Genomic DNA, 14532 nt, shown 5'->3' with positions numbered 1-14532 from the left:
TGTGCGTTCGCACTGAAAATCACACATGACAAAAAGGAGGATAAAAAGCCTTTTCACACTGCACTTAGCACAGCGCAGTGTGCCATCAACCAACCAACTTATTGTTTAAGTGCTGCCGTGGTTATTATGAATTTTTTTTTACTATTTAATATTTTATGAATATTAAAAATTCCCTTTTCCCTATTATTTCTGCATTTAGTATAACAGTATCAATAGTATTTATACTGTCCATGTTTTTGTTTATTTTATGGTGTTTAATATTGGTGTATTTACTTGTTTAAACTATATATATGGTCTTTTTTTTTTTTTTTTAAAGTGGAAGTCAACCCAAATTTTTTTTCAAGAATATGTTCCCAGCAGGCCCACTAGTTGAAACACGGCATTCTGATAAATATTGAGTTTGTGGAATAAGTGTTAATCTACTCGTTTTTAGCCATCTCGGGGGGCGGCCATTTTGTCTTCTGTCGACTGAAAATGACATTACAACTGCTCACGACGACCAATCATGGCTGACCTGTTTTCGGAATCTAAGCCGTGATTGGTCATTTTCAGTGACAGAAGACAAAATGGCCGCCCCCAGAGATAGCTAAAAACGAGTGGACTAACACTTATTCCACAAATGCAATATTTATCAAAATGCCCTGTTTTAACTAGTGGGCTTACATACACTATATCCTTGAAAAAAAATGTTTGCGGTGACTCCCTCTTTAAGCATTATTGCTTTGACTGACATTAGCCTACTCAGTAATATTTTGACTAGCGCCACTCCCTCCCATTAGCAAATCCCAGCCATATTACTTTTAGCAATATGGTGATAACACATATTATATTTTGCTCACCGTAACATGACATGACATTTTCATAACATTTCATCTGTGTTAACCATAGAAGGGGTGTATTTTTGTGGCCACGTTCAAATGTCAAACCGGGGGTCTTATCAATGTCTAACCAAAATCCCCTCCCGGTGGATGTTGCACGTTAGGTGGAGAACACGTAAGTAACTCTCACTAAGTCCACACACTTCCCTTTGAAGCAGCCTCTACCCAGTGGGTTATGAAGCCGGGTGGGTTGTAATAATCACGCGGAGCTATAATGAATGTCCTTTTTCAAGTTTGCTTTTCATGCAATTCCACCTGACTGCTCTTAAATCACAGAACAAAACAGCGGCCACGCTGATGCACTCCTTCAGGATGCGTGAGTCTTCATCACGCGTGTATTCCTCCACTCCAATTCCCTCTGCGAGCAAATCAAGAAAATTTGAATTTAGAAAAAAAAAAAAAAAAGGCCAACATTGCACTCGCGTTACGCTTGGTAGAGCGGAACATAAAGACGCTGACCTGGGATCTGAACACGTGTAGCAATCAAATTACCAGCTCGAAGGAGCCACAAAATAAATTTCCTGAGAACTAACACACTAAAAATCTATTAGGAGTGTAACGGTACAAGAAACAATCATACACATTAACCTTGTTTTCTTAATTTAAGGTGATGGTTTGGTGCACATTGGGTATAGCAATGGAAGAAAATGTATAGATAAACGTGTGTTTCTTTAGTGTAAAAACCCTCTGAAAACTACTAGCACTAAAAAAAATAAAAACAAAAACAAAACAAAAATCAGTAAGAGCAAATAGAAAAAATAATCATTAAAAACAAGATTTACTGTCAGAAAACAGCTTAAATATTTTCTTTTGGGGGGAGTACAACAGCGGTTTGTCCAATTTTTAGGAAACGGTTGTCCAATAAAGGAAGCATAACATTAGCCATGGCGTCGAGCCAGATGCTGAGCTGCACTGTAGTTGTTTACAAAGTAGGCGTGTGGCTAAAACGAGAAGCAGTTTTCCATATGGACATTTTATTAAAGTGGAATCGCACTGTATTTCTTGCAGTAAACGCTTTGAAGAGATGTTTCCTCAGATTGACCCTGCTGGACTGGTTCTCCGTGTTGAGGTTTGTTTTGGGCGTGGTTACACCTGCAGTCTAGATAGTCATCCAAAAACCGATTAATTGTGGCCGTAATGACTTTTAAGTATGATGTTGGGCGGGCGCAGTTGAGACTGATGCATTGTCCAAGCGCCGGTATTCAAAACTGCCATTTGTCGGTGTTAATAAAGCGGCAGAAAGTGATTGAAGGAGCAGACGCCGAAGCAATTGGCTTTCTTGGCCCGACCCGTTCCAAACAGGTATCGCTTTAAAAGGCGATTAAATTGGAATTAGGCGGCGACTGGTCAAGTCCGTGCACATTAAAGCAAACGAGGGGGAGGCTTGCGCAATTCACCGGCTGACAAAAATAAAAGAATCCAAAGAAATACGTAAAAAAAAAAAATGTATTAAATCAAAATGGGTAACCTTTAAATACAGAAAAGAATACTAATAAGAGATAAAAATCAACCTGTCCACAGGAAACACAACAAAGAGGCTGCACAATTCACCAGCTGACTAAAAAAAAAAAAAGAAAAAAAATTATATATATAAATAAACCAGCACACTTGCCTCAGCCTGAAGGGTCAGGCGAGTCGGGCAGCTGAGGCAGATGCGACGCTGCGAGGCCCCAAGGCAGAGCTGGATGTTCAGGCTTCACTGGGCCTCCTCAGCAATGTGCACACACCAACACACACATGCACACACACACCCACACACACACTACTAGAAGAAGTAGAACAGCCTCATTGAGCGGAGAAATGTGAAGAGGATTTGGGTTATGTGTCTCTAATTCTATGGAAGTATGCAGCTTAAGTCTGTGTGTGTGCGCTGAACACTGGAAATGATGAAAATTGCCTTGGCATCAGCGTTCTCTTGAGGTGTGGTGTTGAAAAACTGAAAGCTTCAAAATGGCTTCCACCCATATTATCGTACTTCCGTTTAGCGCTTGCCATGCACCCATGACAAAGCTCTCTGCTTTGCATGTCGCTTACATCGCTAACTTGCATAAATGTAGGCAAAACCAAAATCAGGAAAATTCAGCATCATCTTTAATACAGTTCTGTTCTCTTTCTACTTTACAATTGCTTGGTTTCCCCCCATAGATAGCTCTCCGGTTTTCATGTTGGTTATACCTCTGGCTAGGATCCTTTATTGGACAACCGTTTCCTAGGATTACAACCAATTGTGAAATTCGAGCAAAGGCATTCACTTCACTTATCGCCGTGTCAGTTCATCGTTAACTGAGAGGAGGGAACTCGACGCACTGCGAGACTGTTGGTGTTTCGGTAGGTGCTGCCGTTTTGGTTAGCAACAGTCAAAATCGGCAAACAGCGCTGCAAAATGACCTCGTGTCCGACTTGACTGGCACGCGAATCGTCGTTAAAGATGCCACGCCTGGTTACATCTGAAACTAACGTAAATGTAAGCCTTTACAGGCAAAATGTCAAATTAAATGGAGACGTTCATCGCCACCTGTCCTGCTATCATCTCATCTTCCTCCTAAGCCCTTGCAAGCTTCCCGTGTCCTCATCTGCCTCGCCAGGCTATCTGTGCCCTTTCCAAGTGTCATTTGTAAAGGTTGGGGCCTAATTTGCAAAAAACCAGGCAACCAGACCAGGGCTGCCAGTTAAAAAAAAAAAAAAAAAAAAAATTATCCAGCTGGCTTTTCGGAGAGGCTCCAAACTGTCACAGGTAAGCACTCTAGCATAAAGATACGGTTACGGATGATGTAACGGCAGAAGCGGCGACGGCATGCATAACCGCCGATTTCCTCCTTCTGGTTAAATTATTCACCGTGTGACTCCATCTTATGTAATTTAGTGTGAGCAACCAAGGACACCAAAAATAGATGATTGTTAAGCATCCAGAAAAGGAGGGAAAAAAAATGTACAGTCTGCAAAATATGATGGGTTGAACACTGGTTATGAGCCATATTAGTCGTGTAGGCAGTGGCATTCCCTGGAGCTTTGATCATTATGTAAATCTCCAGTGTGAAGAGTACCAACGAGCATGTTCAAATGTTTCGGGCCCACTTAGAACTGTCCTTATTTTTTAAGAAAAAAATCAATCACTGCCGTGGACGTCTAGATTTGTCAAGTGGAATTCTTCCATTTTCTGCCACCAACATATACATGAAAAATGTGTCGCAGTAGGAAGTAGAAATTGTGTGTTGATGACGAAAGGATGACTTTCAAGGAGTGAATAGCGAAGGGCATGTAAACAAACTTGACGTTGGACCCGAGCAATGGGGTGAGTCAGCGCTGCTCACAAGGTTTACGAGTTTTATGTCTGTAAAAACAGTATTTGGATTATTCTGCCATCAAAAGTCCTACCCCAGTCTTGTTTTAGTTTTATTGTTTGAGGTGTCACAAAATCCTAAAATTATTAGCGTCTGTTTGACATGTCCTTTTTCACCCCCCAAAAAACTGTTCTGTCCGCTTTTTGGTTAGAAGCTGGTGTTTTTGACAAAGGAACCCACGTTGAATACGCTGACTACTCAAGAAAGGAAAAAGCTATAGCCAAACTTTTTTTCATGGTGACAGAAGATATGTTTGTACTGTCGCAGAACACAAAGATCTGTCAACTTTGCACTGAAAACGGCTAGAAATGACTGAGTAAATTTAATGTTACCTTCGGTGGAAAAAAAATCTCTTATTTTAAAAACTTAGGACATTTTGAACTGCCCACAAACTTTTGAACGGTCAATAACTCAAAAACGTACCAAAATGGCTCATTTTGATGGCGACATACATCCCAGCCTCCTTGCCCTTAAATTGTTTCCCAATCAAATAACCTATAAACCAATTTTTTTTAAGGGAAATGTTGGAAGTTGAGGTTGGGGATCATTATTTTAAAGTATATTTATTAACATAGGCAATTATATCAAATAAATTACAATGGGGCATGTATAATTGATGAATTTTTGCTATTTGCAGCGGGTCTTGGTCACTGTAGTATACATTCGCGGGAGGGGGTGCAAAGAGAATAAACACGTATTACACTACTAAGAAACATCATATTCAAAATATTTTAACAGCCTTATATCATAGAAGGACTTTGAATGTCGTTAGTGGCCATTAGTGAGCGCCAGAGGAGCAGGCGTGAGCGCCACCAGGTTTAACGAGCGTATCATGTTACGTTGATTAAACAGCGCCATATGTCACACTTGAATTTATGGTCAATGAGGGGGCGGCAGGCTGGCGTCGTGTGTGTGCTGCCATCAATATGTCTGACACAATCAATGTTGTGTCATCTCATTAAAAGACAAAAACAAACATTGTGGCCGAATGAGTCTTTTCAGTAGGAGTGAATTATTTTGGGAAAAATCTCATTGCGATTTTTCTCCCCTCGATATTGTGATTGCGATTTAATCTGCAATTCAGTGCAGTGCTGAAGAAGAGCAGCCCACGCGTTTACATATTATTGTTTCGTGAAACACGAAAAGCTGAGGTGAGAAAGCCACAGATTTGTTTGCATTATTGGTGTAATCTGATTTGTGACAGTAAACGGACTTGTTTGTGCTACGCTTGTTCGGTAGAATTTTGTGAAGTTGTCGCAGTGAATATTTAGAAGACTGAAAATCAAAGTGTTTAGTAAGTTAAAAACTCTTATTTAAGTATATAAGTAAACTCATTTTAATTCATGGTTAATTTTCCTTCCAATGTGTTGGCGTGCTGCTGGGACACAGACTCACACATACACATTAATATGACCACAAAAATGCAATACATAACCCTGTTTATAATCGCCTTTGTTGGCTTCCCCTCCAATCCCTCTCCCTTCCTCTATTATGGCGCACCTGCAGATGGGATGTGGTGGCGCCCTGATGGCTTGCGAAGCCTGCCCTCTGCAGGAGAGCTGCAATCATTTGCCTTGCACTCGTACACTCAAATTTTATCGCCTTTCATGAGTTTTGCTGCAACTATGTTGGAATATCCACCTCTGGAAAACAAAATATTTTCATGATTGGTAACAACTTTTTGCTAACAACTTTGACTAGCAAAATGAAACAGAGCACTTTTTTTTTTCGGGATGTGAAACAGCATGGGTCTGCCTGAGGCGATTTGTTTTAAGTGGAACGACACACCTGGTGTCAATAAGAATGACGTCCACTATTTGAGGAAATACATGAAATACTCTAATTTGCACCAACCCCTCTTACCATTCCCTGAGGAAACACAAGGCCGTGCTCCAATGCCACAAATAAAGGTCGAAATCAAACAATTGGCAGGTCCGACCGGTGCTCGAGGTGTTTAGTTATTATTACCTCTATTAGGGCAGTGTTTGCGCCCGGGGGCGATTATAAGCTTAGCAAGCGGGAAAGGGGGGGAACCCCGGAAAGCTCAACACTTTTAATTTTCCTCTCCACTACACTATTCTAATCCCACGGCCGCAGTGAACTTAAAAAGCAGCCATCTGTCGTCCTTTATTTACCTGCCCTACATTTCATTGCATACATACATTACATTTACACACGGTGAAGGCTGTGGATGTCATGTTGTGACCCTTGTCGTACATACAGCAGTAGTGCTGCAGAAATACACAAGTAGGTTACCAGCAGTGAAAGGGATTTGGCCATGAAACATGTGGAAGAACATAAAATAGCTAAATGGAAGCTAAAGCAGATTATTTGCAATGAATTCGACAGGAGCAGGAAGAACGCATACAAAATGCTGCAAAAACACGCATCCAGAATGGGGTGTGTGTGATGCCCACCCGAATCACTACCAAGGACAGCGGCCGATGCGCGGCGATGGAGCTGACAGCCATGACAACACACACTTCGACCCCACAAATGACAGCTTTCTTCCCGCATGAAAGCGTCGCCACGGCCCGGTCCGACCCAAACCCCGTTAGTTCGGACACATCAAGCCGAGGAGAGCTTCGCCTTTCCCGCTGGCATGTGTTCGCTTTCCCCCCCTTTCCTCCTCCACCACCATCAACCTAGTGCCATCCGCTATACTCGCTCAAAATGGAATCTAAACACACGCCGGCACTCACCTGCTCGTCGCCGAGGTGGAAGAGCTCACATGTCCCGTTGCTTTGTCCGGTTCTCTCCTATGAAATTGTGGTCAGAGCGGCGGCGGCCAACGTTACGTGTGAGCCAGCAGCGCCATGTTGAGTCTCCGGGAGCTGCTCTCCTCCTGTGCGCCACATCCGGGCCGCTCGTAGGCAGAAGAGGGGCGGAGAGCACCGGGGGAGCAAGCGGAGGAGCACCTGTGTTCGCCCCGGAAAGTACGCTCCCCCTCTCGGTCACTGGGAAGCCTCCTTCCCTAAGTGCACACGCAGGTTGTTTCCGCCATGTCGTCAGCAGCTCTTGTCGTGCTAATGTTAGCGCGATGCTAACGCCCCATTGCAATTACATTAGCGACGCTAACTGGGTTTACTGCTGACGTCACTGATAATTAGCATGTACAGGTTCGAAAGTTGAGCTTGAATAACCCTAAAACATATAGTTTTCTCCAGAGGACCGTCAGAATTTATCTTTAAAATGACATTTGGCTCCAAGTTGGGTGTAAAAAAAAAAACGACAGAAAGCGTTTTAAAAGTACAGTAGTTTGATCGTGTGACGTCATAGACAAGATGACTGCGCCATCTCGTGGTGTATTGTGAGAGGTCGGCTAAAACGTAACGTACTGAGAAGTTACAACCAAACGCAAACATGTGTACGTCATATATCGTTATGTTACCTGGCATCATAAATAACAACACAAACAAAATGTTTTTTTTAATTATTAGGGAAAAATATCAAAACACTTCGTCAAAGTTATAAACATTATTGATATTTTTTACAATCATTTTTAAACAAAATTTAATGTATATTTATCTTGGTTTTTTTTCTCTTTCTATGTTTGTTTTTTTTAGTTTTAAGTTAAATGGTCATTTTAGTTGACTTTTGTATTTCAAATATAACTTTTAATTAAAGAGTGGTCATTTTAGTTTAATTTGAATTAATTTGTGATTTCAATATTTATTGTACTTCTATTTCAAAATGTTTATTTTACTTATCTAATCTTTCTATTTCCATTTGTTACCTTTTTTTGTAACCATTTCATTTCATGTTCATCTTTCACAATCAATTATAATGCCTCTGCTTGTTTTTCTACAATTAAAATCGCCCAGTAAGCATTCAGTTGAAGTATTCCAAGATTCTCTGTCATTTATGACATTTTTTAGTTAGCATGTTGCCTAATCTAATAAGGATGCAAGCAGACAATGCACTGGCATTGTCAAATCCCCTGAGTGTTATTTGTCGTGTGGTTGCCATGGAGATTTATTGCAAACGTGTATGGAAGCGCTTGTCTCACTTGATATTCTCACGTCACATTTCGTTGTATGTTACTTAAGTTGTTGCCATGCCAACAGAGGCACTGTAGTGTGACCTGTGAGAATTGAATGTGAATGAATCTTAAAAAAAGCATTCAAAAGTAAATAGAATTGCACTTTAACAATAAAATAAATGAGAACATTTAGAAATGTCATTGTAGTTCAATAAATTGTAATCATTTTAATGTACTGTATCAAGTGCTTTCATTGGTTAGAGTTAACTTAGTGGCAGCATAAAAATTGCACGACAAACAGCAAATTAGACCAATGTTAATGACATGTAACATTTAAAAGATAAGCGGTTCAGATAATGGATGGATGCATATTATTATGGGAGTATTAAAACACCAATACTAATGTCAAGTAAATTAAATTCACAAAATAAAATGTAAATGTTTATGAAAATATCGAAATTTTTTTTTTTTAATATAAACAAAACAAAAAAATTACAGTCATTGTAGAAATTGTTTACACGTAATTTTTAAAATAAGGTCATACATTTTTTATGGCATGAATAAACACCAACACAAAAAAATAAAGTAACCTAAATGAAAACTATACTGTACATAAACAATTTTAAAATATCTGTGTATTTTAAACGCTGCACTTTCATTCATGTAAAAACACACACGTATACTGTATACAGGAATATTTACGTCATCTGTTTTTCTTGAGATTTAATAGATGTGTTTATGCAAAAATGCTATCTATGTGTTGTGTTCATGTGTCATGCTAGCAGGGCAGTGCTGAAAAGAGGCGTGTCCAGTCAGTGAGCAAGTTTTGGTGTGTATAAAAGTGGATTTCATTATTTCTGCCTAACTGCTTCCAGCCGACTCACTGACGTAATCAACAACACTGCAGCCTGCCAACACCTCTAACACCACAGGTAAGTGTTTATGACTTACTATTGATTTTTCATGATGCTATATAAAGATTAAAATGCATGTTAAATACTGGTATTAATGAATCAGAGCTGTTTTTGCTCTACCTCATTTCGTTAAACTAGAAATAAAATAGAGTCCCCTCTGGTACAGCTGACAACCACTGCAAACTATAGTGAACATATTTAATATATTAAGTGCTTAAGAAATGTATCAGCCGGCATGTCACAAAGAGACCATCCAATATGATGAAGTGTTTTAATATGGACTTAAATAATAATGATAAAAAGACACAAAAAAAACCTTCTGTCGCAGCCAAGGAAATGACAACATTAAAAGTTCAGCCTATTATTTTCATTACAGCATGATTAAAACACAAAAATAAAAACATTTTTAAAAAACTAAAAGGTAAATGAAATCTAATACACAAAGAAAATATGAAAATCAATTTTTAAATATAATTTAAATAGTAATAAATAAAAGTATGTAAATTAAATTGACAAAAACGTGTGGCTAGTACGTTTGTAAGCAAATCATAATTATTTTAATATTCAGGGGTTTTTTTTATAATAAGTATATTTCAGCTTTAAAAAAAATGTCAATCTTCTACATATTGTTTTTCATAACATTTTTAAAAAATGATTTCGGTAGTTCCCTATGCTGTTATTTTAGGCTAGCTCGTGTAATGTGCCAATCTCTGTATATTTTCGCTTTTCGTGCACACCTAATTTAATTAGTAGTCACAAGAGCAAACAATTTGCTGAAGTCAGGACACTCACATTGTTGACTTGTCCTCACACTCAATGATCGTCTGTATCATCTGCGTGACTCACCGTCCTTCATGAAGTCATCATTCATTTAGGACTTTTAGTGCCACCACAGCAACTTGTGGAAATAGGCAAGCTGACCTAATGCGCATCAGCGACCCTAATTGAATTCCTAACAAACGTGTTTCGTATATAAATCAAATTGTATTGTATTGTAAATATTGAAGACAGTCAGGCATTGTAAATGCCAACATTTGTATTGACATTGAAATCAATTTGTTTTCAATGAACCTGACGCCTGTCTTCGTAAATATAAACGATGTGTTTTTGGTAAACATTGAAGAAGTATTTTTGTTGTTGAAATTTTTACGCTGACTTTTGGGAGGGGCTTGTTTTCCCCAGGCAACATGGACGTAAGTAGCTCCCCACACTGTCCGATGCAAGCACAGGTAAGAATCGTCGCTTATTTTCCGCATCTAAATATGACTGTTGATGCTTGTGTCGATGTCGCGCCGTCAAGTTGGTGTCCTCCATCCTGTCAATCCTCTCTCTCCCTCGTATCTCCATCCTGGCCGCCTCTCCCCCCCCCCTCCTCCCCCTCTCCTCCTCCCCCACCTCCTCCGCCCCTTCAGCATGCTGACGTTCTATGTGGCAGCTACCCGCCTGGTTCTGCCCCACAGACTAGCGCCCTTTGGCCCGGCCAGGCGCCCGGCAGCGCTTTCCCCATGTGGCCTGCGCAGGCCACGCAGCAGATCCAGCAGATCCCGCCCACCCAGCAAGTCCAGCCCACCCAGCAGGTGCAGCTACGTAGCTCCGCCTATTATTTTCATTACATGTACAGCACATACCATATCAGAAAGTGCAGACACGCAAATAAACCACGGCGGATGTAATAGATACATACAGTATTTTACTTCACACACGGAGAAATGAGAATCGTTCAAAAGATCACCTTGCCTGTAACGTTATGTTTTTTGTTTTTTTCGTGTGCTTTGATTGACATGTTTATGTCCAAATGACCGCATTTGTTGCGTTCATGTTTCAGGCCCCGCAGCCTGCACCGTGCTGGACCGGGCAGCCTAACACTCCCTGTTGGTTGGGGACTCAACCGTTGCCGGTCTCTGGGCCCACCCCTCTTCCGGTCCCGCCTCAGATCCTAACACCCTCGCCTGTCCCACCCACAAGCATGGTCCCTGCTCCAGCTCCGGCTCCAGCTCCGAGTCAAATCTGCCAGCCTTGTTGGCCGGGCCAGTACCAGCCTGCCCAGCCCGCCCAGCCCCCCCAGCCCACTCAGCCTCCCCAGCCTCCGGTTCAGGCTCAGGTACCCTTTCAGGTCCCGGCAGTATCTCCCGTTCCTGTCCCAGCACCCGCTCCTGTTACCGCCCCTGCTCATGCTCCAGCTCCGAGCCTCCATCCAGCGTTGCCGGCATGGGGCGCCCATCCCGGTTGGTCTTACAACCCCGGACAGCCAGGATGGCCCGGACAGAATCCGGCCCTGGTGCCGCAACACTGGCTGCCGCCAACATCAGGACCACTAGTAAGTAACAACCCAGAAAAATGACACGTGTCTTCTGTGACAACGCTTCTGTTCTTCGTTCTGTTTTGATGTTTAGAGCGTACCCTACAACCTGAACCTGGCTCGAGGTGTGTACGACAAGATGATGATGACCATCCTGGGCCAGATCAAACCTAATGCTAAAATGTAAGTAGTCCAGAAGATTTCCGCACTCTTAAAACTGGAGACTATAAACTAATCCAAATTGGGTGAAATAGCCAACACAGGGCTAGGTCCAAACGGCGACAAACCTTTGCTTGGTTATTTACACCCAGCGTATTGGATTAAGAATTTGACCCAACACGTTGGGTCACAATTTTGAGCCCACAAGGGATAAAAACTACCCATACAGATGAGTTCAATCGAACAAGAAATGAATTACCAGGTTATCAGTATAGCTACAGTTAAGAACTACTCATTTTATAACCAACATTTTAGAACAAGAAGTAACTTTCCCAGGTCAAGGGCCACAACAGCGAGTGTGATATGTTTGGCAGAGTTTTTACACCAGATGCCGATTTCTAAGAATGTCCACAGCTACACAGTGAGTGGGTGAGGAAAACAACCCCGCATTTTTGGCCAGGAATTTTGGCACTCACATACCCAGCCAGACCTGGAAACAAAAAAACAAAACAAAAAAAATCCGTAAATCAGTTGGATTAGTTTTCAGCCATTTTAATTTGTCGCAAAATTCAGTTTTCTTCCAGGTTGCTGTCATGGGCCCTTTTTAGGCCGAGATGACGTTCTTTTTTCAGGTTCTGCCAAGACCGGGCCCCACAAAAAAGTCACTTTTCCAGAAGATCGGTTTTCAGCCGTTCCACCTGGCTAAAATCGTATTTTTCTCCAGGGTTCTGCAATCCTTTAGGGGCAAGGAGAGACAAGTAACCTCCCAACACACATGAATGGCCCTAAACAGGCAAAGAACCTTTCAAGGGGATCTACTTTTTGGCTCCTTTGTCAGATTCCTGTCCCAAAAAGACATTTTTTGTTGTGACTTAACCCCCAACCTGGCCCCCCAAAAACAAAACAAAAATGCCCCTCATCCACTCAAATTTCATCAAACAATATTTTCTTAGGTTCACTGTAAACTTCCTGCGAGGCAACGACATCGCCTTCCACATCAACCCTCGCTTCAGCGAGGGGGGCAAGCAGGTGTTGGTGCGTAACCACAAGCTGGGCGAGCGTTGGGGTCCCGAGGAGAGGGACCTGAAGGGACCGTTCCCCTTCGCCCTGGGGAGTCCCTTTGAGGTGAGTGACAGGAAGCGTTGCAGCGCCACCGCCCGGTCCGGACATGATCTCCGAGACTTAACTGTTGCTACACATGACACCCTTGACTGACTCCAGGTTACCTCTCCTCGGGTTGAATGTCAGGCTAACGTTTGGCTGAAAAGCTGGAAAGGGTTGGAAAGGCGTTTGGGAAAGCTGGTCCTAGATCAGGGGAGTTCCGCCCCACAGGGAGACTCCTGGAGGTCAGTCACGGTCTCGTGTTGTTGCGCAATAGCCGCTACGTCTCCATTAAAAGTCAACGACATCAAAGGCAATTTTGACCTTTCGACTACCGGTAAACTAATATGCATACGTGCTTCTGGAAACCCTGAAAACAATTTAGGGTTCAAAAACCGCCAAAATATGGCTTTGTGAAACATCAAAGACAATCAATATACCCAGTGTTTTTGATCAAAGATCATTTAGTAACAAAATTGCAGCATGTGTATTGATAACCATGAAAGACAGTCTAGTTTCCAATTAAGCTTTTGTAAAGGACAATTTTCTTGTACATTTCTATAAGGGCAGCGCGGTGTTCGACTGGAACGATGTTTTAACAGCATCAAAGACTATTTCAATTTTCGTGTTTCCAAAAATATGTTTCCAGGAACATCAAAGACAATTTAACGCTAAAAAGAACAGGTTTCAAAACGGTGGCATCTGCTGAACCAGGTGGGGCACTGCTACACGTGCCCCTAAAGTAAAATCACCACTAATTTGCTTGTGTGTGTGTTATGTGTGTGCATTTCAGATGAAGATCTTGTGCACGCAAGACTCGTTCCGCGTGGCAGTCAACAACATTCCGTTGTTTGAATTCCGCCACCGCGTCCGCGAGCTCAACCAGATCAACAGAATCAACATCCTGCACGACGTCATCCTCACTTATGTCAATGTGGAGACGCTCCCGTAGGACCGCCTCACAAATTCAATGAGTTTGCGCGATTTAATGTGTGACAATATTACGCGCTCCTTCATCATTAAAGGCACACCAATATTAATATAACACATAGAAACTTAAACAGCTTGGTTTTCAACGTGCACATTCTACCACATATGAATTTGCGTATTTTCTTTTAACGATTAAATGGCTTCAAACAATGTTGAGGTTTCTTCCAGTTTTTTCTCATTTTTATATTTAATAGATCACAATTTATCCCTCATGTCTATAGGTCTTGTCATTTTTTATGATTAATCATCCATCCATTTTGCATTCCCTGTGGTTATGCTCACTCGGGTCACGGCCGTGCAGGAGCCGTTCCCAGATAATTTTGGGCGAGAGGCAGGGGGCACCCTGGACCGGTCGCCAGCCAGTTGCAAGGCACATATAAATAAACAACCATTCCGTTCAAAACACACCAAAAGACAATTTTGAGTCTTCAATTAACTTAAGAAGCAGAGTTTTGGGATGAACGGAAGGAGAGAAAACACAAGCACGGGTCGAACACGCAAACGCCACACAGAAAGGCTGTAGGCCGGATTTGAACGGCCAACTTTAGAACCGTGAGGCAGAAGTGCCGCCGTGATTAATCATACATTTAATTATTGTATTAACAATGCATATATATTATCACTACCAAATACATATATAGTAAGAAATTATTTCATATTTTTTATGATAGCAAATTGACTTATACTGCGTTTGTACTGTATGTTATTATTTGGGCCCAGACGAATCAGAAATAAAATAAAAAATATATTTTTCTCTCTGTCTGACAAAGTTATTGTAAAACAGTCAAATGTCCTCGTTATTGTTTTAACCATCAAGACACCCAAAAAATATGTTATTTAATATAGATTTTTAATTAATCGGCCAAAT

General features: G+C 41.5%; 2 protein-coding genes across 9 annotated transcripts in view; one reads left to right on the top strand and one right to left on the bottom strand.

Moving 5' to 3' along the window:
• pak5 (p21 protein (Cdc42/Rac)-activated kinase 5) overlaps window positions 1-7325 on the bottom strand; it is a 46591-nt gene extending 39266 nt beyond the window's left edge. The window contains exon 1 of one of the 3 annotated variants that reach the window (XM_086018703.1): window positions 6922-7325. The gene's annotated coding sequence lies outside the window, so the exon portion shown is untranslated. Of the gene's footprint in view, window positions 1-2490; window positions 4568-6921 lie in introns of those variants that run through there. The other 2 variants (XM_086018705.1, XM_086018704.1) reach the window with 2 other exon arrangements.
• Window positions 6501-14418, top strand: LOC147128129 (uncharacterized). Of its 6 annotated transcripts, XM_086018709.1 has the most exons (9): window positions 6501-7155; window positions 8984-9133; window positions 10298-10344; window positions 10528-10692; window positions 10941-11432; window positions 11509-11597; window positions 12527-12698; window positions 12795-12919; window positions 13468-13594. In XM_086018709.1, the coding sequence occupies exons 3-9, from the start codon at window positions 10303-10305 to the stop codon at window positions 13469-13471; spliced, it is 1089 nt and encodes a 362-aa protein (XP_085874835.1). In that variant the 5' UTR covers window positions 6501-7155; window positions 8984-9133; window positions 10298-10302; the 3' UTR covers window positions 13472-13594. The 6 variants fall into 6 exon arrangements, with proteins under 6 accessions (XP_085874835.1, XP_085874837.1, XP_085874838.1 ...); XM_086018711.1 differs by lacking the exon at window positions 12795-12919 and having other exon boundaries at window positions 6858-7155; window positions 10576-10692; window positions 13468-14418; XM_086018712.1 differs by lacking the exon at window positions 12795-12919 and having other exon boundaries at window positions 6914-7155; window positions 10298-10308; window positions 10576-10692; window positions 13468-14418.
• Window positions 14419-14532: the final 114 nt, after the last annotated feature.

The sequence above is a fragment of the Filicampus tigris genome, chromosome 20, assembly GCF_054856515.1.
Source record: "Filicampus tigris isolate MCC_2025a chromosome 20, RoL_Ftig_1.0, whole genome shotgun sequence".
NCBI lineage: Eukaryota > Metazoa > Chordata > Actinopteri > Syngnathiformes > Syngnathidae > Filicampus > Filicampus tigris.
The sequence above is the reverse complement of the archived record's forward strand: the minus strand, read 5'-3'. Positions and strand labels throughout refer to the sequence as shown.